The sequence below is a fragment of the Meleagris gallopavo genome, chromosome 3, assembly GCF_905368555.1.
Source record: "Meleagris gallopavo chromosome 3, MGAL_WU_HG_1.1, whole genome shotgun sequence".
Taxonomy (NCBI): Eukaryota; Metazoa; Chordata; class Aves; order Galliformes; family Phasianidae; genus Meleagris; species Meleagris gallopavo.
Genome location: NC_139406.1, coordinates 79,597,194 through 79,621,912, shown reverse-complemented (window position 1 = coordinate 79,621,912; position 24,719 = coordinate 79,597,194). Strand labels below are relative to the sequence as shown.

Here is a 24,719-nt window from a genome sequence, read left to right as displayed (position 1 = left end):
AACTCTCAGCTAAGCCTTCTGTAAAGAGTACAGAAATTTGGGAGCTGACTGTTGCATCTTCTGTCAATAACATGACTTAGTGAATTAGTGAAGGAGGTCTCCTTCTCTTGGAGAAATCTGAATTCAGATCGTGTTCCAGATTTGTGCCCCAGTTTCTCCAAGTGCTTAGTATTCATGTGGAATTCAGCTGTGCAAAACATAATCTTCATCAGCAGATGCTAAATACATGAGAGTATGACATTATGTTAGTGCAAGCACACAAATGCAAATGATGGTGTCCTTGTTTAATTTATAGGCTTATGAATTTATTGCTCTTTTTTTTTTTTTTTTTTTTTTTTTTTGCTTCATTGCTGTCTGAGTGTATCTACAGCAGTGTTAACATGACCTTATTCTTCATTCACAGGTTACTTTAGGTGGAACCTTTATTGGAATTGGGCGGAAAACTCCAGATTGCCAAGGCAACACCAAGTACTTCCGCTGCAAATTCTGCAATTTCACCTACATGGGCAACTCGTCCACTGAACTAGAGCAACACTTCCTACAGACTCACCCAAACAAAATGAAAGCAGCCCTTCCCTCCTCTGATTCTGGTAAAACTTCAGAGAAAAACTCCAATAAATCCAGTCCTACTCTTCGACCATGTGATTCTGGAGACTTGGGGAAGTGGCAAGACAGAATCACTGTAAAAGCAGGAGATGATACACCAGTTGGATATTCGGTGCCCATCAAGCCAATAGATTCCGCTAGACAAAATGGTACCGATACAACCAGTTACTACTGGTGTAAATTTTGCAGTTTCAGCTGTGAGTCGTCCAGCTCATTGAAACTATTAGAACATTACAGCAAACAGCATGGGGGAAACCAGTCAGGAAGCCATCACCCAGATATGAATGATAAGCTTTCTAGGGGATCTGTCATTAACCAGAATGATCTAGCCAAAAATGCAGATGGGGAGTTAGTGACAAAGACAGAAAAGGGTGCGAGTGTGGCAAAAAAGAAAGACTTGGCTAGCAAAGGAGCAGAGGACAGCATGGTGACAAGCTACAACTGTCAGTTCTGTGACTTTAGGTACTCGAAGAGCCATGGCCCAGATGTAATAGTGGTGGGCCCACTTCTTCGTCACTATCAGCAGCTACACAACATTCATAAGTGTACCATTAAGCACTGTCAGTTCTGTCCCCGAGGCCTCTGCAGCCCAGAAAAGCACCTTGGAGAAATTACTTATCCATTTGCTTGCAGAAAAAGTAATTGTTCCCACTGTGCTCTCTTGCTTTTGCACCTGTCTCCAGGGGTGACAGGAAGCTCTAGAGTCAAACACCAGTGCCATCAGTGCTCATTCTCCACTCCTGACGTAGATGTTCTCCTGCTTCACTATGAGAATGCACATGAAGCCCAAGTGTCAGATGTCAAACCTGAAACAAATACCCTGCAAGGCGCAGATGGGCCGCTGACTCTCAAAGAGAACAAAGAACACTCATGTACCAAATGTGACTTTACCACCCAGGTGGAAGAAGAGATTTCCCGACACTACAGGTACAGTGAAGTTTAAAGTGATTACTAATAGGAACCAAGCACACAGCCCTCCTAGTTCCTTAATTAAATGTCATTGATCCCCGAAACTGAGGAAGCTGGAAATAAAAATAGGAATGTGCCTAGATATAAATCTTTATAGCCAGGGTCCGATCCAACATCCACTTCGTTTTGGAAAAACTTCAGCTCAGTCTGTGGCTTTAATTATACATTCAAACCTGCGCAGTGAAGAGGGAGATTGGGATTTGTGTATAGATGTTGAAGTTCTAGCATATTTGAGGTTTGGTCAACTATTTTCCACCCAGAGTCTGTTAGGTACTATTTTATTTTAGGCTTTTTACCAGAAAGCTGGCATCTTCATTCATTAAGGGGAACACAAATGGCTTTACTTTCCAAGATAGACTGTGAATCCTTTCATGCTTCGTAACAGTGCTTCAGTGTACTACCTTTTTGTAGTATTTTCCATTCCCAAGTCCAGCAATGCAATAATGAGTTTAAGAGCATTCCACTGCTGTTTTGGTGTTAGTTTCACACTGGGAGCAGACGCTCTTTTGTCTGTTGATGTCATCCTCCAAGATCCTTTTGCAGATGCTTATTTTTGTATTGCTGCTTTACAGTGTCATTCTATCTATTTTAAATGCTAATGTTCCTATTTGGAGGTGGATGCAGCCAGTCTCCTGACTCAGTCTGACACAATGTCATGATGGCAGCCAACTCCCTACTAAGCTTCTTGGGCCAGTTCCTGTGCTGTTGTAAACTGGCAGTCCAGTTTATATTGGAGGAAGAGCTGGCTCCCAGACTTTTTAAAAAGCAACAGTGCTGCTGCAAAAGTGATGTTAAATATTAGAAAATCCTGCTGAATATGTTAATAGTTAAGGCTAATGCGTCAACAACAACGGAAAGCGCAGTATCTGTCTCATCTAAAAGATCTTTGCATAGAAGCCAGCTAGAATGAAGACAAAAGAAGATGCATTTTCAAAGCTAAAGCTTTGTTAAAAGCTCAAGAAACCGTGCCATGTTTAATAGATTCCAAGACATCCAAAATTAACAAAGGCAGACTGGGGCATGATACTTTAATAGAGATTAAAGCTGGGGGCATCCAAATGTTGCCCAACAGAGGGCTGCATTGGCAATGTATCAGGAGTCTATTTAAAAAAAAAAAAAGAAGAGCAGATTGCTCATCTTTAATTTGGTGCTAGGGCCCACAGAGGATTCAGGTCCCAGCATGCAGTGCCCCATTTTTGATCCAAGTGGGCCTCAGGGATGTTGTGCGGATTAATTAGTTAATGTTTGTAAACTGCTTTGAAGATGAAAAGTGGTATCTAAGTTCCAAACATTATTATAGCAGCTTTGAGCTGTGCTGTAGAACTCCATAGGCAGCACTTTGTCCGCCGCTGGGGCATGGCATGATCTTTTTTTAGTGGTTAAATAACTGGAAGATTGAAATGGCTCTTTGACTGAAAAACATTTTTATTTTGCTGCAGCTGCTAATTTAAGTTTTAATGAGCACACCTAGTTAAAATCCTTTTTCCCAAGGAAAGGAGAAGCCATGATTTTGAAAACTATAAGTCTGATACCCTTTCCATCCTGAGTGCTCAGCACTGTACAAACAGCTCCTGCAGTTGTCAGTGGGAAGTGCTATGTGATGTGCTCTTTTGAAAATCAAGAAATGGGTTTAAGCATTTGAATCTATTATTATTCTAAAATTAGCCTATTCTGTTTAAAAATCACTTGAACAGTGCACTTCTAAGCCCTCAATATACCACATTATTGAGTACTCTGAGGATGTTGCTTAGTCAAAGCAAAGCATAAAATCCCCACAACTGCCAGCTTCCTTCCCTTTCTCCTAACCTGCCCTCCCATCTCCTTTTTAATTTAAGTTTGGTTTCTTTTTGGCATGTACTGTTGCTCTTTTTTTCTCCCTCTGTTCAGTTTTTGGTAGATACTCTGTAATGGCAAATACCTAGTAGATTTTACTGCTTTTCTATGCTTCATTTTTCATAGTTTTTACCATACCAAACTGAAGCATAGAGAAACGTCTAAGGCATTGTAGCTTCTATTTTTAGTATTATTTTTTCCTTTTTTTGACATATACTTGGTGCACATTTCCTTTGCTTTTTTGTATTTTATGAAATTTTAATGGGAATTTTTATATATAAAATGCTATGTATTTTATGAAATAAGGATTACTTTAGATTAATTCAGATTTTAAACCGAAGAATTCATATAAAGCGTGTAAACTTTTGTAATGGGGAATTAAGTGACATACACAGAACTGGTTTTCTCTGAGGCTTTGTCAGAGCTTTGCTTTCTTAATTGGGTTTCCTTTTGGCCATACTTACACAATTTCACTGTGTGTTTGTTTGTTTAATATTTTTCTGTGTCCTAAAATTATTCCTTTGCATGTATTTGCAACAGTTACAATTTGCAACAGTTAGAATTTGCAAAAGTGGTTCTTTCCATTTTTTTTCTGCCAGAATGTATGCTAACATTTAGAGCTCATTCAGTATTTTCTTGACATGATTATTTGAGAGCTGTTCAGTTAAATTTGAAGTTAATGAATCACGTTGCACTTGAGTTTACTTGTATTTAAACCTCACTAAAATGTGCTTACTCAAACAAATCCCCAGAAGGTTTGCTGGCCTATATTTTCTACTGATTCTGCTACCACTCATTTTCCATTATTTCTCTGAGGTGTCAGGTATTCTGTGTGTTCATTGTGAAGTTCAGGCTTTGTTTTTTTTTGTTTTTTTTTTTTTTCAAAACTGTCTGCTGTTCTGATGAGCTAAAAGATGCCAGTACATGTAATTTAGATAAAAATCATATAGACTGTTCGGGGAAATTTTGTATGTCAGATAACTCAGCTTAGAGATTATTTTCCTGTTTGCTTCAAAATAATTGTTTTCTAATTTTTGATTTTTTCTTAAAACAAAAAAGACTTCCTGCAGAGGAATTTTTTTTTCTTTTTTTTTTTTTTTAAGTTTGGGATTTTGATTTAAATATGGGAAAACAGTACATTTTCTCATTTTTGAAAAAAATATTTTTTTTTTCCATGAAAATCCTAAGTCTAAAAAAGTCTAACAGAAAACATTTGATCAGTGCTAATGGTAATTCCAAATGCTGTGCTGAAAAGTGCTCTAAACTTCTTTAAAAAAGAGAATCTGGTGACTGTTATCCAGTAAACAACAGCAAAATATAGAAAGAAGTTGATTTGCAAATGAGATAAGGGCTTGGGAGTAGACTCATTTTTCCAATAAACAGAAATTATTGTTGCAAATAGAAATGATTGCAATTCTGTGGAGTGTTATGTGAAATAATATGTCCCTCTCAGCGGTGAATGGAGATCTAGGAGTATAGGTTAGGCCACAGTGGAGAATGCATGCCCCAGTGCCAGTGATGTGTGCTGAGGACAGGGAAACATGGCTGCTTCGCCTTGGCACCGGCAGGCAGCAGAAGCTGGAGAAGGGCCTGGGATGTGCAGGCTGTAGAAATGCGGAGCTGTTAGGCTCCGTGAGAAGGTACCAAGGGCAAATGTGTGAAATGAAGCCCAGCAGCTCCTGCTTTCTGGCAGAGTAGGAGCCTTCACTGGTCAAACTGTAGCAGCAGCTGTGAGGACCTTTTCCATCGTCCTAACACCTTAATTCACTGCTCTGAACTTGTTTGCTCTTGCCAATAGCTTTTGCTCTCCTTTTATCTCAGCCTTGCTTTCTGTTCTTCCCGTTCTTCCCTTTCTGTCCCTCCATTGAGTTTCCTTTCTTGCTCTGTGCTCTTCTCCCTTGTATTTTCCTGTCCCCACCAGTATGAGTGCAGCACACATCTCCAAAGCAGACTTTTTTACAAGCCCATTTCTTCACAAGAACTGCTCAGAATTATTATATTCATAATGAAATTCAAAATGTGCAAAGAATTTGAAGTGATACGACAGTCAAACCTTCATCCAGAATATTTTGTATGCCCTGGAGCATAGGAATGTCTTCATATCTTCAGGTAATTAAAAAAAAAAAAGTTTTGTAGAGGATGGTGTTTTGCAATATTTCAGACTAGTTGTAAGTATGTCAACGAGACTTAATTCGCAACTGGCTAGTGTCAAGAATATCATACACAGCCTGTTAGAAATCTCATATGAATAACAAACGTATCAAAAAAGACATGCAATCTCTTGTCTTCAATCTTTTGCAAGGGAGAATCCTTTCATCTTGTAACACTCAATTCAGATATCATAGAATCATAGAATATCCTGAGTTGCAAAAGGCTCGTAAGGATCATTGAATCCAACTCCTGTCTCCACACATGACCACCCAAATATCAGACATATGACTGACAGACACTTCTGTTTTTCAGTACAAGTAAATAATGACAGAATTTTGTGAAGTTATCAGAATGCAACAGAGTAGCAAAGATTTGGCTGGAATTCCTTGACATTTAATCTTGGTATTGGGCCATAAATGCTTTAATGTCCATGAAAAATCAAGTATTTGATTTATTTGGTAGTGAAAATAATAATGCTAAGTGGCATCAGTGCAGGCTGTGTCATTGACAACCCTGTGCCACATTCAAGGTGGTAACCAGCTCTGGCTTGAACCTGCTCTTAGCTTGCTTGAGTGGTTTCTGAGCAAGACCATAAAGAGGAGAATGCAGTTTCCATCTTCATTTACATAATTTTCTTCTATAGTGAGATTTTCCTCAAATGCCTTTCCTCTGGCTGTTGATTGGCAGTATACCAATATACTATATTGTACTTGATGATTCCAGAATTTCAGATGATACAAGCAAGGTTTAGTTGTAAACTTAAATTTAATATCTCAGAAAAGTGTTTGTCGTGTACTTGGCAAATTTGAACGTCTACAGTTTTTTGCTTAGATTTGGGGAGTTTTGTGCACAACTCCAGTTGTAACCTAAGCCTTTAGAAACATTGACTTGATTTCAATTCTGGTATAAGAAGAAATAAAAGATTGCCAACTTGTTTCCATGATTGCTGCTGATTGGGTGAGGTGAAAAAAATCAGAGATGAAAACATTTCTCTTTTCATGCATTTTTCTTGTAAAGGATAAGAGTTTCTGGTTCTAAAAATGTTCTGGTTACTGTTTTATTTTAGATTGTGACTTTGATTGGACATTTCCAAACTTTAACTTGCTTTATGGAGATTTTGGATAAAACAGTATACAGGATGTGCAAAATAAGAAGATCTATAATGGCAGTGGTAGAGAGTACCTTTTAATACATACTACAGACATATGTATCCTGCAATAAAAAGCCTGTTGGTTTACTACCTATCTAAATCAGTCCAAATCTTTTCCAATTTCTGTCATAGTTTCATAGAAAAACTACAAAATGTTTCATGATTCTCTTTGAATAGATTATAATGCCTTTAAATTAACAAACCTAATTTAAGAAAAGTGACTACAGCAGGGTCTGAGCCATCCAATTCCAACTGTATCTAATACTCTGCATTTAGTTGTGGCCTTTTAAGAATGACGCTGCTCTTGGTGTTTACTGCTCCTGATCAAAACCGTTTAGCAATCGTGGGGGAGAATGAAAAAAATGGCAAGTTAGGCCGAAAAAAATCAGCTGTTTGGAGGTGTGATGTCGGTAGATGAGAGCCAAGCTAGGAGAGGGGCTAGGCATTGAAATAGCCAAGTTAAACAAGAGACACTTAGGGCTAAGTAGCCTCCCGGAAGACTGATAAACTTTCACATGGAGAACGTATGGGGTTGAGCCATTAGCCCCAGATGGTGTCTTGTTTAACTTGGCTTTTCAGATAACTAGCCCCTGTCTAACTTGGACTTCTCTGATGATATCCCACCTTTCCAGGGCCGACCTTCCTTAAAACTTGGCTTTTTTGTATCTGTAAAATGGTTTTGATCAGATAGCACTCGTCTTTTTGGTTGAAAAGAGAATTAGGCTTGGTTTAGAGAAGAATTAAGTTGCAAGAGAGAATATATTATTGTCGCACTGAGAGACAAGCCAATTTTAATAAAACACTAGAATGAAAAAAGAGGAACACAGCCAGAACAGGATTTTAACCCACAGCTTTCTTTCCCACAAGTACATTTTGTTGCCATAAGGGTGTATGGAAAATAGCTGACTATTTTTCACGTAACTGAATGAGCCCATCTAGTCCCTTAAAATGAATATAAATATGGAAAACGACAAAAAGAAAACTGATATTGGACAAGTGCTAAAAAAGCTTTAATTTGAATGTGTGCTCATGTCTGCATGCTGGCACAACTGAAAGAAAATCAGACAATGTAAATAACATATGGTTTGTTTTTTTTGACAAGAGGAAAGAAGGAAGACAAGGGCTTCTCTGTAAGTTTGGCAAGTTGTCTCTTCCAAACTATCATATTTAAAAAGGAGCATTTTGTGTATCGTTCTAGTTCTACAGATACACTGAGAGCTAAATCCTGCTTTTACTGAAGTTAATGAGAGTTTTGCCATTGACTTTCCTGAGACCAGAATTTGGCCTCAGAAGAGTGAATTCTAGCAATTTGAGTTATCAGGGCAGTAACACATTTCTTACACAAGTTTTGTTCTGTGTGGGTAGTGAAAGGCTCGGTTTTTAGCTTGGCTAAAGACACTGTTGTGGCTTTTGAGTGCACGGGGTGTGGATGTGTGAATGAATCTGCGGGGAGAATCCATTTGCAGATCGTTTACAGATCGTTTAAATTTTAAGGAAGGGCAGGGATGGTATTGGACCCAGTATAGGTACAGTGGGTGCAGTGGGGCCTGATGCAGACAAAGAGCTTGGGCCACTTCTGTGCCGTAAACAATTATACAGAATGTTACATATCTCATAAAAAGTGCACTGTTCATCTGATAGATAGGGTAAAGTAGTAACATGCTGTTCTAATGTAGCAACATATGCTTTACATAATTTAGTAATACTGTACTTTATATAGGCTTCTAGAATGAAAACAGGAAGGCATGTTATTCCACACTGCTCCACAGGTCTTACCCAAGCATTTCTGTATTTGACAGGAAAATACAGTTTGTATTGAGACAGCCAACTATTCTGCTTTTACTTTAGAGCCTCATCTTTTAAAGTTGTCTCGAAAAATCCACAGAGGACAAATAAATGTTATCTGTTGGGTGCAACCTTCCAGCCTTTGGTGCATTCCTATCTTAAGTTAACTGGAGTTCCACTCATATTGGTCGTTGTTAACCAAAAATATCTGAAACGGTTGGAAAGAAAAGGAATTCTTTAAGCATTTGAAGTTTCTAGCATATATTGATATTAATCCCGAGTATTTTTTTTTTTTTTTTAACTCCAAAGAAAACTATCCTATTCTAACTAATTGGTTTTGGTTGGGAAAAAGAAGTTACTCATTATTTCTACCACAGTGGAAAGTGCTGAGTGCATTCTGGCAAACAAAAAAAAGGAAAAAAAAAAGCCCAAATCCTAGTGAAAATTATGTGAAGTTTAGAATAATACAGTGAAGTATGAGTGAACAACAGGAAGCCGTTGCAGTGTGTGAGAGGTAACAACAAGATTTTTCCCTGCTGTATCAGACTACAAAGCAAACCCGCTTACTTTATTAGAGAGTCATTCTGTTTATTTATTTTCTTCATCTTGGTAGGTAAAACCAGCGAGAAGGAAGGGTGAGAGGGGACACACTTTAATGCCCATCTCATTTTCTTCCAGGAGAGTACACAACTGCTACAAGTGCCGTCAGTGCAGCTTCACGGCTGTGGACACACAGTCACTACTCGAGCACTTCAACACCGTGCACTGTCAGGAGACAGACGTCACTACAGCCAATGGGGAGGACAGTCATGGTGTTTCGGCTATCAAGGAAGAGCCAAAAATTGATCTCAAGGTCTACAGTCTGATTAATCCAGACCCCAAAATGGGGGAGTCCATGTCTGACAGCATAGTTAAGAGGGAAAAGATAGAAGATAAGGAAGTGCTTAAGGAGAAAGGTTGGACTGACAGTCCCGGTGATGATCTTCGCAACGTGCCCTGGAGAGGAACAGACATTTTGAGAGGGAGCCCATCATACACACAGACCAGTTTGGGCTTATTGACCCCAGTGTCGGTTGGCCAAGAACAGCCAAAGCCTTTAAGGGATAGTCCAAATGTAGAAGCTGCCCATCTGGCACGGCCCATGTATGGCTTGGCTGTGGAGAGCAAGGGCTTCCTGCAGGGAGTGCCGGCCGGAGCAGCGGAGAAAGCCGGGCAGCTCACCCAGCCCTACCCTGGATCCGGGGATGGCAAGGCCAAGGATGAATCCCAGTCCCTACTGCGGGTAGGAAACTCTCTTTGTTTCTTTGTTTCTTTCTTTTTTTTTTTTTTTTCCCCTGATTGCAAGTGTGCTGTGTTTAATTAGGCATGCAGAAGATTTCTTCAGTTTCAGAGTGAATGCATGGGAAAATAAAAGTAAATATCAAGGGAAAACTGAAAGATTCAAACTTGTAGGCCTAAGCTGACAGGTGGACATTCTGACTTATTGGCAACAAACAACATATATATTGGTGTAGTGTTAGTAAGCAAATGCTTCTGCTTTTGCTGTTTAGCTCTGATGGAGTTCTGTTTAATCATTCCCGCTAATTGTGCAGGTTGATGATGCATTTGAAGAGCAAGGGTTTAGAACCCCAGAAGGCTACATGTAAATCTGTTATACAAAACAACTAATCACCTCTTAGATTTTGAGGTGATGTGACAGTTCACACTTAAGCAAGATTTTACATTATTAAATATCTAAGAATATGAAAACTGACTTAATATTAATAAAAAGTAACCTTTTTTTGGTAAAACAGCATAATTATATATCAATTTTGACACTTGTATGGTTGCCTTGGAAGCAAAAAGAGGAGAAAAAAAAGAAAAGGGAAGGAGCTTGAGTGATAACGGAGAGACTATTCATCTCACCAAATAATTTGTATTCTGTCATGTTAAAAAAAAAAAAAGCTGTAATTGCAGAACTTAGCAACTTCCCTTTTATCAAGGTATACTTTTTCCACTATTGGTAAATTTGAGGTTAGAAGAGCTCTGAAACTAAGGAGCTGGAAGACAAATAAGGGCCTTTCTCTTGGAGTCACGGCCGTATGTTTTCTTGGGGTGCTTCCTGTCTGAAGTTTTAGGAACTGGCAGACAAACTTCACTGGAATGGAAGGGGTGGTCAGCTCTTCTTCTGTATTATCTTTTCTGAGAACATTTATAACCATAACATATATTCATGTAAAGAGAGCAGCATGTCAGAAAAAGATAAAAAGCAAGATAAACATTCTATTCCTTGTGTGCTGAAGTTGTACGTGTCTGTTTCTGTATACATGTCATAAAAGCGCTTTGAAAATGAAGTCAGTAATCTTAAAATATTAGTTACTCTAATTATAAAATGTCTGTCACTTAAAAGTCCGCATGCAGTTTAGGATGACCACAGTCCTTTGTGCCTTGCAGAACATGAATAGCTATGGATATCAGATGTTAAGTGTATGAGAAGCAGTCACAGAATGACAGGTTCCCTGTTGCTTGGTTGTGTGTTCATTGTGAATGGCTGGTCTATACTTTTCTCCATGTAAAAATATACCTAAAAATATATAAATATATCCGGCTAGCAGTGGAATTTGTGCTGTACATATGTCACTAGTTACATCCCAGTTCAGTTCTTGCTGTGGTTTTTAGCAGTGCAGAGACGTATTGGCCAGAGGAGCCATTTGTATTTTGCATTATCAGAATACAAATAATTTTCATTTATTTTTGACTACCTAATAGTAAATAATGATTATGATAATAATTATGGTCTGCAAAAGTAGTATGTGTAAAAAGCTCTATAAAGGTCAAAATTTGCTTGGTGACAAGCTTAAAATCTTACGCAGTAAATAAGACCATTATATTATAATGTTTAAGTAAAAGTAAATTAAAAGGGAGAAACTGCACACTGGCTGCTTCTTATGCCCTTCTTTAAAATAAGTTAAGTTTGTTTAGAAAAACAATAATTGACTATAACAGTCAATAACAGTTGTCTTCAAATCAGTATTTTTATCACTTTCGGATTTTTAGAAATACGAAGTTTGAAGTTTAGAAATATGAATTTGCATAGTTTTCAGGAGAAAAGAAAGTAGGTTTTTCTTTTTTATGTGTGTTAACTGGGTATATAAATTAATTCCTTGCATTTTAAAATTTTGTCAACAAAGCAACTTTCACATGGTTAGTAAAAGGATTTATTACTAGGTTAGGTCTACACTGATGGGTGAAACCATGCTGACACCTTTCAAAGAAGAATTGCTTTTGTATACAATTTTGAATCTTTGGTCTTTGAACTCTGTTGTGCCAAGGCTGTGGTTGTCTGGGTCTTTCCTTACTTAGAATATTTTCATTTTGCTTTTCTTTAAAATGGGGTGAGTTGCCTTTGTCAATTTCAGTTTTTAAGAAACACGACAGGAAGTTCATTTTCTACAGCAGCTGAACAAAATCCCTAAATCATTATGTTTCACCACTATTATTGAATATTGGAAAATAGTGATAATTCAAACTTGTTGAAGATAAAAGATGATCTGGAAGCCGGGAGAGGGAGGAAGGTGAGGGAGTGTGAATATATGAGTGACATTCATTTTTCTACTGAGATAAGCATCCCCTGTTCCCCTGGATCCATGAAAAATATAGAAATCTAGCTGGTGGTTTTTATTCTTGATTCAATTTTCTGTAGACAGTTACGAGATGTAGAGCTTGGACTGGGTAGAGTTAGAAACTGTTCAGAAAAAAACCTTCCCATTTGGAAAAATAATAAAAAAAAAATCCCTACTGTTAGTCAACTCTCACATGATTATGCACTTTTGGGGAAATGTGTTTTTCTAGGATGAAATAGTTCGTAGGAATAGTTACTATTAGGCTGAAATCTGTGCCTTTCTATAAATAAGGGGTTAAGTCAATACATACTTGCGGTATCGTATAATGAATTCTCATGCAAAATACTGTATCCCAGGACAACTGGTGACTAGGAAACAAAACCTATAATAAAATCACAGTAGACACCTTCATTTTGTGCTTTTGAAAGATCGAAACAGAGAAAGCCAAAAATTTGGGATTACTCAGTGAATAAACACTGTGAGAAATGGACTGAAAAAAATTAGCACATCCCTTTGGTTGTGCTGGCTATTCAGTATTTATAGAGTGGTTCTGTTTATTAAGAATGATTTGTAATGATTCAACAGTAGCAGTAATACCATGTGCTTTTCATTTTTCAATTCTCTCATGATGACTGGGGGAAGGGAAAGAGGAGATAATGTTTTTCACATTTTTTTCATACAGATAGAGGTTAATATTGCAAGGCAGGCTTTTACATACTGAGTTTATGACTACGATTATTTGCAATTTAATAAAATATCAAAGGCAAAACAGATCAACTGGGGAAAGGGTGTATATCTGCAATTGCCCACACAATTCTTTAATGATAATTTAAACTTTTGGAATTTACTTGAAGCGTCTTTCAGGCTTGTGTGTTCAGTAATCTGTTTATGTGCTGCTTTCTTGCATTCCTTCAATGCACGATGGTTGTGTTCCCTCCCCAGGCTCTGTGCTACAGTAGATTATTCATGGGAATAATTAGAGTAGGATTTATTTTCTTTTTAGTGGCTAAAAGACTGCATCAGTTGTAATCTATGAGGAGCAGGACATAGTGCAGTGGTGATAGCTTGAGCTCTACATGTGTGCAAGCACACATGTACGGGGGATGCACCTTTTTCCCCAAGAGAGCTTCCAAGCTGTGTGTGCGTGTAACTGAATCTTTCTCAGGGGCTTGGTACACTTCTGTGAGTAGCTTTAATTTATTTTTCTTATTAAAATGTTTCCAGCAGCTGTACTTACTGCGAATCTGTATGTTTTGCAAACGGGAATTAAAAAAATGTACCTCAGCGTGGTACAATGCAGACATTATTTCAGCTCTTCCTTAGAGTAGCTGATTTTCTAGTTTAAAGATTTGTTGATACTGGAAAGTCTATTGACATGCAAAAATGTTCCTTTTTTGGGTAGCACATTGGCAGCCAGCAGACTCTGGGCCAGGCAGATTGTTTAATGCTTTGACAACGCTGATCTTGGACAGCAGGAACTTTTTGCTAAACTGATTTTAAATGAAGTGTCCTGTTTTGTTACATGTGGACACTGCGGTACAAAGTTTTTCACTAAACTAGGAATTGCAGCCTGTTCCTTCAGATCTATATACAGACATAGTTAGCCCCCCCAAAGGCACTGGTAAACACTGCTGCCTCACATCACAGTGCAGCCCATGCAGATGCAGAATAGCATGATGGGTGTGCCCTGTGGGGCTGCAAATGCCTGAAAGCACAGGGAGATAGTTGCCAGTGTATTAATTAAAATTCATGCAACGAGTGAATTTGTGTGCCATCAGAGGGGGAGAGAGAGAGCGCGTCAGATTATTGCAGAGGTACTGGTGGTGGTTGTCAGAGGGAGATGGCAGGCTTTAGCAACATATATCCAGCTGAAGTTACGGTAACATTTTCTGTGCGCTTTTATTACAAGGGCAAAGGATAAAAACAGCTATGCTATTAAATCAAGATTATTTTGCACCATGATGTGTGGACTCTTCATAGGAAATCACAGTTTTTCAAGGAAGTTTCCATTTACTTGCAGAAGAGTTATTTTCCTTTTTGTCTCTGATATTTACAGTCCTGGTATTTCTTACAGTGTTCTGTCTGGAGCTGTTATATGGCTTTAAATTTGGAGAGAGAGACAATCAGAAGAACTTACTCTTCCATTTTACATTCTTTTATGTGACTGTTTGTGGCTAATTCTAAATGAGCAATACATATGCAAGTATCAGTAAATTTATGTGTGATTGGTTCATTTGATATCACTGTAGTAAATATTGGATGCAATGCCTAGTAGTGAAACATTATTTCTCCTGTTATAAAACACCAATTCCTGCTACCCACAGTTAGATGCCAGACTCCTGCAAAGTGGTAGAAAGGCCAAACTGTCTTTTGTGATTTCCAAAATATAGGTCCCTCCTAAAGGAATGCCTCCTAAGTATTTCCATGGAAACCACAACAGATACAAAGAGCAGAATAACACTGTTTGGTAGAACAAATTCTTAGCTACAAAACACTATTTTTCAGCATAGTCAGCATCATCAGTCAATTTGTGTGGATGAGACGGTTGAGATGCTCTTCATTTTGTGGTGTAACAGCTGTGCAAGGCTGTCTGGAACATGATTTGTTTTTCACATTGCTGTTGCCACTGCTGAAATGCACCAACTACCGCCTCTCTGTGCTCACATCCACTGTTTGGTGTCCATAAACATTCATGTCAGAGGATGCCAATTTTTCAGTATGGAAGAATTCAGTTCCACACCTCTGCTTTACTTCCACGTCAGACGCTGTCTTGTCAGACTGCCCCTTTGCTGCCATCTGTCACACAGCAGCAACATGTAAGGGAATATTGTTGGGAAGGTTCAGCATTTACTGCCATATCACCAACATCCATCTCCAATGCTGTGGGCCACCATAATGGAAATAGAAGTCGTTACTTTTGGAGTAGTCCTCGTGCTTCTGTGAATATAAACATAAAATTCTTGGCCAGAAGGGCAGCATAGCATTGAGGTGAAACCTGCCTCTCTGGTGTTGGTGGAGGTCTTGCTGCTGCCTTCAAGTAAAAATGTGCTCTTGGCAGTGCTACTGAGGTTAATTTTGGTTCAGGTGTGATTTTTTCTCGGCTGCCACTACAGTGAAATGTATTTAAATTTTTGTACCTTTTACCTTTTTGTCCCACATCCCACATCCAGATAAGTCTCAAAGCAGTATTCTCGATGGTATATCTACACGATCAAATTTAACGTGTCTAACTGTCCCATAAGACTTGTATTCGAGTTGGTGGAGATCTTGGATTCAGCAGCTCATCCCTCAGCTGTGTTGGAAAAAAAAAAAACAAGCAGTCCTTTAAAGAAGAAACATCTGAAATAGTTTCCCCATAGCTGCATCTCATTTTTTTCCCATTTCCTCTGACTCTGTTAGAGATCTTTCAGGAAGTATTTATAGTCAAGGCTATTCATTGCCATACGGGTCCTCTAATTAGCTGGGGAGAACTCAGCAGGCACTGTGTCTTGCTAACGCACACAGCTCCGTCAGGTCACGGAGCTGCCAAACACTCTGGGTTTTTTAGGAGCACCTGTTTCCACAAGTCCGTGCCTAGGGAGGTGGTGGGCTGCTTTGTAAGTAGAGCTACATCCTGGAGAAGGGCAAGAATTGTCCAACAAGGAGATGGGGAAAATAAAGATAGGATGTGAAGAGAAATGGTTTTAAGGCATTGGGTTTCCTGCATAAAACTGCAATGGGTGGAATCCCTTGCTGAGGAGCGAGCTGCGAGCAGAGCTAAAATAACTTGTGAGGATTTGAAGTCGTTGTGAAACAAACATGTATTTGGCTGCTTTTAGCAACTACTGGAACCAAACCCACAAGAAATTGAATGTTTTGCATTACTCATCGTGACAGAGTGATCAGATAGGACTAGAAAAAAAAGTCACTTTTAGAAAAATGTTAACCTGCCCAATTCAAGGCATGTTTCTGGTTTCTGTGTGGGGTGTGTCTGATATGTGGAGAGACAGCCCCACCTCGCGCGTGTTTACCCGCCCGACGGTGCTTATTTTTTATTTATATTTCTTTCTACAAAATGTGGTTGGGAAAAGCTTTAAATGATAAAATCATTATTAGGGTGGGGCATGGTAATAATGCAAAAGGGCAGCAGCTACGTCAAGATCCTTGCTGGAGAGGTGAATCAGTGCGGGAACAAAGGGCTGGGAGGGCTGGGACAGGCCCCAGGCGCTGCGTCAGCACCAGCAGCCTGCACTGAACTGCCGTGGTGATCGATAATGATGATTCAAGCAGGGAGAGCCAAGATAGATCTTGGTTTAAAGCAAGCTGCTTGGGTGGGATGGGAGAGATGAGAAGAAAAGCGCCTTCTCATGGAACTGAATGGCCAGAGCTGGCTGTCAGTCAGTGCCGAATGCAGTGAACTCAGCTACATGCTACCCGTACTAGGTGGGGAGGACATTTCTTCTGCCCCCCGTGGGTCTGGTACATGGTGCCTGGGTGTGGTGACAGGTTTCAAAAAGTGCAGTAAGATAACAGTTCTGCTGTTACTCTGTGTTGCTAATAGTACTTTGCATTAGATTATTTACCTGAAGTGGAAACTTGAATTGTACATAGAAACAGGATAATTTTTGCCAAACTGGATCCAATAGGAAACACACTTTCATGTCCAGGGGCAGAACTTACTGCTAACTTGTAGATTTTCAATGGAAAATTAAATTTCATAGATGAATGCAGGCAAGGATTGTACTTAACTCTACTTTTGCCTGAAGTACTGGGGTACTGAACAATGAAAATCTATGCGATGATGCCTCTAACATCTGGAAGTTGAATTTCTGAAAACCTTGTACATGTTCTTTGGTAATTAAAAGGCACAATAAATATATTCTTTTAGAGAAGGAGTATTATGATAGACAGCAAGTAAATGTTTAATTTATTGGACTAAGAAAGGATCATTGTAATTATAATTGATTTGAGGGAATCCAGATGCTGTCCGTATCTGAACAAATTCAAAATGGTGAAGATTTAAAAAGAGATTTGTGAACAAACAGTGCAGATGTTTTCTGGGATTTTTCCATGGAGGTATCCGGGGGTTAATACACACCATTGAAAATGGCAACTGTGGAAAATAGCTGTTATATGAACAGATGTGTGCTATAGCAAATGTACATGTGAGATATACAAAGTGTTTATAGAGCAACTTTTGTTACCTTAGTACTCTTCTGATCTGCATGTGACCACCATGCAAGTAGTCAATTTTAAGACCTCTAATTTAGCACAATTGGTTTAGTGAACAATTTCCTGCCTAATATAATTCATTTACTTCTTGTACCAAGTTCTGTTTTTAAAATGAAGCTTTATAATGGCTAAATGGTTCTGTTGATGTTTTTCTAAGCATTTTTTTTCTAAGTAGCAATACATATATTTTAGGAAATCTGACATTCTTTGTTTGTATGTAAGAGGAATTGATAAGTATATGTATTCTGTGCCACTTTACATTGTTATTTGGGTTCAGGTAGGATATTCTTTACAAAAGAAAAAGCAGTAAGGATGATTTTTGTTTTTGCGCTGTGCACAGTAATAGGTTTCTCAAACATGGCACAGGCTGTACAGTGATTTGCACAAAGCAGGGCAGCTTGCTAAATGGTCTTTGCAATTGTTGCTTGGTTTGTGTACCTCTGTGCTGCCTGAGATTTGCAAATATCATTCTTCTATTATTATTCTACATAATACATAATTTTATATGTAATATTGTATCATATGCCATGTGTTGCTCAAGTCCTGGACAGCATTTACAGCTGCACGAAGGATGCCTTTCCATCGAAGAGAGAAGAACAGTTCAATTTCAGATTTCTAATCGAGTGCTTGGGAGTTGCCACTTGTTGTGTTTGCTGTGATAAGCTGGTGAATCATATTTGTCCTAGTTAGTTGGTTAATCCCCTGTTAATCCCCTCTCATTTCTTAGCTGATCTAGGCTTTAGTCTCCTGGTTCTGTCTGTGAAATGCGAATAAGGGCAGGCCCTTGCCTCGACAAGTTAGAGATACTTTAAAATCTGTATTGCGCGGTGCTACAAAGAGAGTCCAATCCATATGCATCCTGCATCAGTATTGGTGATTACCTTCTCTGAGCATTATGATGTAACTTATTGCAAAAATACAGGCAAAAGAGAAAAACTTGGGAAATACCATAAATTTAACTTTGTTAAATTTAACTTTGTTAACGTTTTTCTATTTGCCTTTATATCATTTAAAAAAAAAAAAAAAAAAGCTTTTTTGAAGTGGGGCATTCGTGTTTCTTATTTGACTTTGACCTCATTTTGGTTCACATGCCTCTGATGTGTAGTGGCAAACTACACATTTTCACTTATGGGAAGAAGTCTTTGACAATGGCTTAAACTGCAGTCTTTAATCATGTCAGTTGCCTCCAGCACTTGCTGAGAGTAAAATTCCACCCTCTCCGTTTTCAGATGGATTGGACTATTGGCTGCTACTCCTTGCAAGACTGTCAGTGATTTGAAAATTGTGTTTAAATAAAAAAAGGCAAGGAAAAAAAGAGAAATAATCAGAACATTTGTCAAGGAATTTGTTATGAATGGTAATGAGGAGCAATGCAAACAATCTTGGAATGGGTTTTAATTCATATGTTATTCTGGGAGCCTGCAATTTCTGGTGAGAACATGGCATATTTTAGGTCTATTTCCTCCAGTTTCTGGCATGTAGCAATGCCTGTTTTGTTCAGTCAGATGTTCAAATGAGAATTTTGGATGGTTAGAACTAATTTTAGTAGATGGGGGGCAAATTTATTATGATGCCACAAATAGAGTTTGATCACAGCTGCTCGTTACAATTATAAAAATCGGCTGTGAAGCACTTAAACTATATTTACTGGATGCAAAAAAAAAAAAGAAAAAAAAAAAGAAAAAAGAAGAAGAAAAAAAAGAAACTCATCTATAGAAAACCCTGTCTCGTTCCCTTAAATTTCTGGCAGTCATCTTGTATATAGCCAGTACTTTTGAGTTTCACTTGATCACGCTGCCAAATTATTTTCCTGCTGCTCTGCCCACACCTCCCGGCAGTGATATGGTGCTCAAATGATCTCCCATTCTTTCACGAAGAAATTGTATCGTTTTTTGTTGGGGTGAACTTCTGATCTTGTTCTGAAATAAAAGTGAATCACATGCAGACCTCTGGAGACCTATTAAAAGAAATGTTAGGAACTTCACTGGAAGTTGGGCACTTCAAAGCTCTCACTTCTCCAGTCTGTACATGACTAAAAGGCTGTAAGGCAGACGCTGCAAGGTTGGTGAAAACTTTCAAATCAAAGACTTAATGTACTACTATTATCCTCTTTACAAAATGAATGGAGAATGGTATCTTTACATATTTAAGAGTTCTTTTTCTGTTAGTAACTGCTTTAATGTTCACGTTATTATGTTGCTGAGTTAGAAAATACTGACATGTACGCCCTGTTGTTTCAACCATGGCAGCTGCTCTCCCAACCTAGAGTAGACTTATTCCAGACCAGTGTAAAAGTTTGCATTGTGTAGAACACATTTTTTTTAGAAACACTTTTTCACAATTCAGTTAATAGACTCAGCTATGGTGATGGTTTTGGCATTCCTGTCTACAGCTGATAAAGAAGACAAAAAGCTCTCCATTGGCAGTAGCACAGTGCCTGTTAGTATATTGCTAAAATTGTTTTATATTTGGCTGGGATATACTGGAAACTTGGATACTTCCTTTTGTTTAAAGTTCTTTCAAACCCTACCTTATGCATGGTTTGAGGAGCGGAGAGAGTTAATGGAAATCTTGATTAAAATCTTGTTGGCTTCAAAGCTTTTAATTCTTGCAAACAGCTTGGCACCTTTGTTTGCTTCTGCGTGTACATGTGTTTTACTAGTCTGTTTACTGGTTTAAAAATTAGAATGAAATTTAAGAAATAGGATTTATTTTTTAATTGAAAATACCTCTCTACTGATCACAGAATCTCCTGCAGATGTTTAGCAAAATGGTTTATAGTACTAATATTAATCATTTTTAAAGCAAAGGGTATGTTCCAACTTTACTGATTTTTCCATTACAGAAAATTATGTTCTGCTTAGTAGAAGTTTTAAATCTGGCTTAATTTCTAAACATATCCTTTCATGCATAAAGGACTGTAAGCTTAATTGGCACTTAATCAATGTGTCTTTGCCTTATAATAGTCAACTAAATGGTTGAAGGGTAGAGGTCTTTGCAGTGAACATCCATAATGACTGTCAGAACAGAATTGATGCAGGGGCTTCATTTACAAAAATTAAATGTCTTTTAAATTTGTTCCCTCAGTTTAGGCTGTCTCAGTAGGAAGTTCTGCTAAGTAACTCCTAGTGTAAGCCTCATCTTTGGGCAAACCTTGTGAATGACCGTTCATATCTCAGGAGAACGAGGCTCTGAGCTTTATTGCTTCAGGTTGACCTGATGTGGCTCTTGGCTGAGCTTTCGCCCACAACGTACCCTGTCAGTGAGTGAATGATGGCCTGTCCAGAATACCCAATACTCTTCTTAACAAGTGAAGCAAGAAGACATTTCGGACAGTAGTCCCCCAGATATTTCACTGCTGTGAGAAAGGAGCATTAATCGGAAGCTGAGAAATATTCTACTTGTGACAGATCTGTAGGTTCTTGGCAAAACACCTAGATTTTCTAAGTGTTAGGAAGTTAGCAGGATCTCCATTCACGTGTCCACGATGAACATAGAACATTCTGTTACGCTGTCTGTGTAGACTTTCCGGACAGCTTTTCCTGAAGTATATATTGTCTGCATTGTAAATTAAGGCTTCCTGATGGGGAGAGATTAAGCAAAATTTTCTAAATTAGGTTTTCTTCTAGACATCTGCACTTTGCCATGGTTGTAGACAGGGTGCTGGTCTGAATAGTCCTTGCTCTGACAGGTTCTTTCTTGACTGCCTACCAGCCAAACATAAAGGGCCCGAGAGATCTGATATCCTTCCTACCAAAAATATTCTTGTGGCCTTGATTTCTTTCATCAGCATTGCTGAGTAAACCTCACCTAGGGTAAGGAGACGTGTTGAAGCACAGCAGAAGAGCAGAATGGATGAAACTACAAATTGTTAGTCTGTTAAACACAGATTATGTCTTTGGGTACAAATTCCATTAGCGACTGAATGAATCTGGATGGGTAGTAGCTTGTGGAAGTATTTGTTATGACAAAACCAACTTTTCATTAATAGACAAAGTTATCCTGTTTTTCTCTGTAGTCTGGCCAACATCAAAATGTTTTAAGCTAATTTCAGACTTGTAAAACACTGTCTATCAGATACAGACATATGGATTGAACTAGTAATTTGCTTGCCATCTGCTGATAAAGGAAGGAAAGCATCTAAGTTGAAAATGAAGATTTTTTTTTCCCATTGGAATGTCATATGGTGCCTTTAGTAGTTGTTTGTATTGACATTTTTATTGATTGTTATGTAAAGTGTTACATTGCATTGACCTACATCTGTTTTCAATCTAATAATTATGATTTTTTTGGTTTACAAAATACCAATGTAATCACTGAAGCTTATAAATAACGTTGCTTGAAAATAACCTGTTTAATCTTAAATAAATGGATAACTATAGCTTTTAATATATGAAGCAAGAATAAGCATATTCTTTTGCTCACTCTTCTCAGCGTATGAAAAAAAAAAACCAAACAGCCTTCCAACAGTCTTTATATTTTCTTTTAGCTAAAAGTTTCTTTTTCTTCCTGAAAGATAGGACAGAGTCCAGGAAAAACCATACATCCCCAGCATAAAAACAAGCAAACAAACCTGCCAAAACCTTTCTGCTTAGGGGAAAACAGATATGTGAGCTTTCTGGGCTTTCCCCCTGACTGCCTCTAGGAGTCTTTTTTTCACTAGCTCTGATGGTTCATGCAGGCCTGAACCCTGCTCTTTGATGAAGCTTAGGTATTCCAGCGGTGGCTAAAATGTGCTCTTTCATGTGGGCTAGCAGCGTAATAGGCCCGGATGGGTCAGAAGCTGATTCTCCCTGGGAGTAATAATAATTAGTCTTTAATGAAAGTTTATTCGTTGTTCTAGTTGATGCTTCTTACATGCTTGTTAATTTTCATGAAGCATTTAGACTTTCTCTCATTAAAAATGACATACCAAGTACAAAATGCAGTAACTTCTCAATAGATATATTACTTTCATAGATAATAAAGCATGTTTTCCATCAGTGCTCCAGAACATGGAGCCTTGCTTATTTAAATATTTCATAATAAGTACTTATTTCAGTCTTAATTCTCCAATTTTTATTTCATACTGAAAGGTAATTTTTTTCCAGTGATTTCAGTGATCCATTTTGAACAGATAGTGCTAAAAATACTCATGAGCTGTGTGCTTAAACACAAATTATGTATTTATGAAAGTTGTGACTGAATTGTTGATTTTCTTTTAAAAAAGACAAGCACGTTTTTTCTCAATGCAGCAGTTGGGTTATTGAGTCATTTGAAACATAGCGTATAATAGATATACCAAAGAATATCTATGTGAACTTGAAATGAAAGTATTACAAAAAATCACTACATGTTTGGGGTACTGTTTCTGCTTTTATAAATATCTGCTTTTCTGACAATTGGTATTCTCTTTTAAAATAACATGAAAAGCAGATGAATGGCACACAGACCTGTTAGCACATGCCTTCATCTCATTTCTGAATATGATCACCTACAGTTTCACCTGAAAAAATTAAACAGTGCTGTAAATAGCAAGGTTTCCAAAATGTGCAGTTAATTACCATTTTCCATTTGGAGTTTACGCTATTCAGAAAGCTGTTGCAACAGTAGCACCACTTTAACAGATGGACATTTGTTACAGATGTACTGACAGGAACTGACAGCTTTGACAGCAAGAAGTTCTGAAAACTAGGAGGAAAATTCAGATTGTACTAGGGAAGTAAGAGCTTAGGTAGATGCAGCCCTCCCGCACTGGCTTAGGGAAGATCTCAGTTAACAGTATTACTACTAGTGGTACTACATCCACCTTTGTTGTTGTTGGTTTTTTTTTGTTCTAAGCTTCATCCTGTAGTCACTTTATCTTTGTATTCCGTTTCATTGCTACATTCCAGCACAGTAATTCTGGACCTTTGCTGCATCTAATGGTTCTATCAGTTTTTGTTTTGTTTTTATTTCATTCAAAACAGCTGCCCAGAGAGCTTGTGGACGTCCCGTCCCTGGAGATGTTCAAAGCCAGTTTGGATGGGGCCCAGTGTTAGATGGGGCCTAGTGTTAGATCTGGTGGTTGTGGGCCTGTCTGCGGCAAGGGAGTTGGAGCTTGGTGATTCTTGAGGTCCTTCCAACCCAAGCCATTACATTTTTATTTTTGTTTTTAATAGGACGTATCATTCTATGTGGATATCTGAAAATATCCACGTTCTTTACATATATGAAACATATAGTGCAATTAATAAAAACATGGGCACTTACGTATGTTTGAGTATGCTGATTGCATTAAGAAAAAATTGCTTCACAATAGCCAGGAGGATATCAACTGTTAGTCTGACACTGTCTACCAGAAACTGGCAAACTTGACGTTGATAGACATATTCACGTCATGGTGTTAACAGCTGTTTACATACTTGTAAGTTTAATGTGTAGCTTGGTAAGCTGCCTAGGAAAGAGATGAGAGTCTGATCGATGGGATAGGAGGAGTCGTGATCTCTTGTCTTAGACAAGCTGTATATTTGGGATGAATTCAAGTTTTTCGTGCTTCTATTGATGTGTGTGTGTTTATTATATAGTAGCTTCCAAAGAACATTAAGATTTATGAATATTAGCACATTTCTTTAGGAACGCTGGCTATGAGGTAGTTCAGAAGAAAGTAGGTATATAACTAATACCTAGAATGCTGTATGTCTGGTATATGTTTCTTGTCTGTCAGAGCTGTTCTTGCACTGATGATTGGACTTACTGTTACTACACTTCTGACGTAAACAAATGGTTGTAAAACCATTTGTGTCAGGTCAAGGTGTTGTGAACAGCAGATAGACATGAGTACTGAGTCTGTATAAATAACATGCTCCTACCACAGGACTAACACAGATCCAAAGGAGTGGCAGCGTCCTTCTCAAACACAGCTCGTGTGCGACTCCTCTTCTTCCCCAGCACGAGAGAATGAAATGCAACTGTTTATTTTCAGCACATGGTTGATATCTTTGTCTGTCTGTCTTTAGATCAGCTGTGTCTTGTTAGAGACTTTACTCTTGAGCCCTGAGAATCTCACTCTCCCTTTCATCTCCCTGCCATGTAACTGTGGTTTGTTAGAAATGACCGAGAAAAAAATGTAAACTTAAAGAGATGACTAAGAAGTCTATAGCTAGTTTCACATGCAAGAGAGAGGATTGACTAACTCAAGGGTGTATGTAAAAGATTAGTCTGTGTATTGTCAAATATATTTACAATATCTCTCAAGATGACGAAAGAAAAACTTCACAGTTGTATCTACTTTGAGATATGTCATAAAAAATGTTTCAGTCTGAACTTTTCTTGTTAGACTTAGGGTTTCTCTTTGTCTTGTGCAAATGCATAAGAGTGTGATGTTCCCAGTTTTATATAATCCCAGAATATACCCATATATTGTATAAAAAATCCTTGGCTTTATATACAGC

At 38.2% G+C, this 24,719-nt stretch overlaps 1 protein-coding gene across 9 annotated transcripts in view; it reads left to right on the top strand.

Moving 5' to 3' along the window:
* TRPS1 (transcriptional repressor GATA binding 1) overlaps positions 1 to 24,719 on the top strand; it is a 211,281-nt gene that overhangs the window by 54,219 nt on the left and 132,343 nt on the right. For 8 of the 9 annotated variants that reach the window (XM_085221598.1, XM_085221599.1, XM_085221592.1 and 5 more), the window contains 2 exons: positions 404 to 1,533; positions 9,173 to 9,776. In XM_085221598.1, coding sequence (XP_085077724.1) covers positions 404 to 1,533; positions 9,173 to 9,776 — 1,734 coding nt within the window. The remainder of the gene's footprint in view (positions 1 to 403; positions 1,534 to 9,172; positions 9,777 to 24,719) is intronic. The other variant, XM_085221601.1, reaches the window with a different exon arrangement.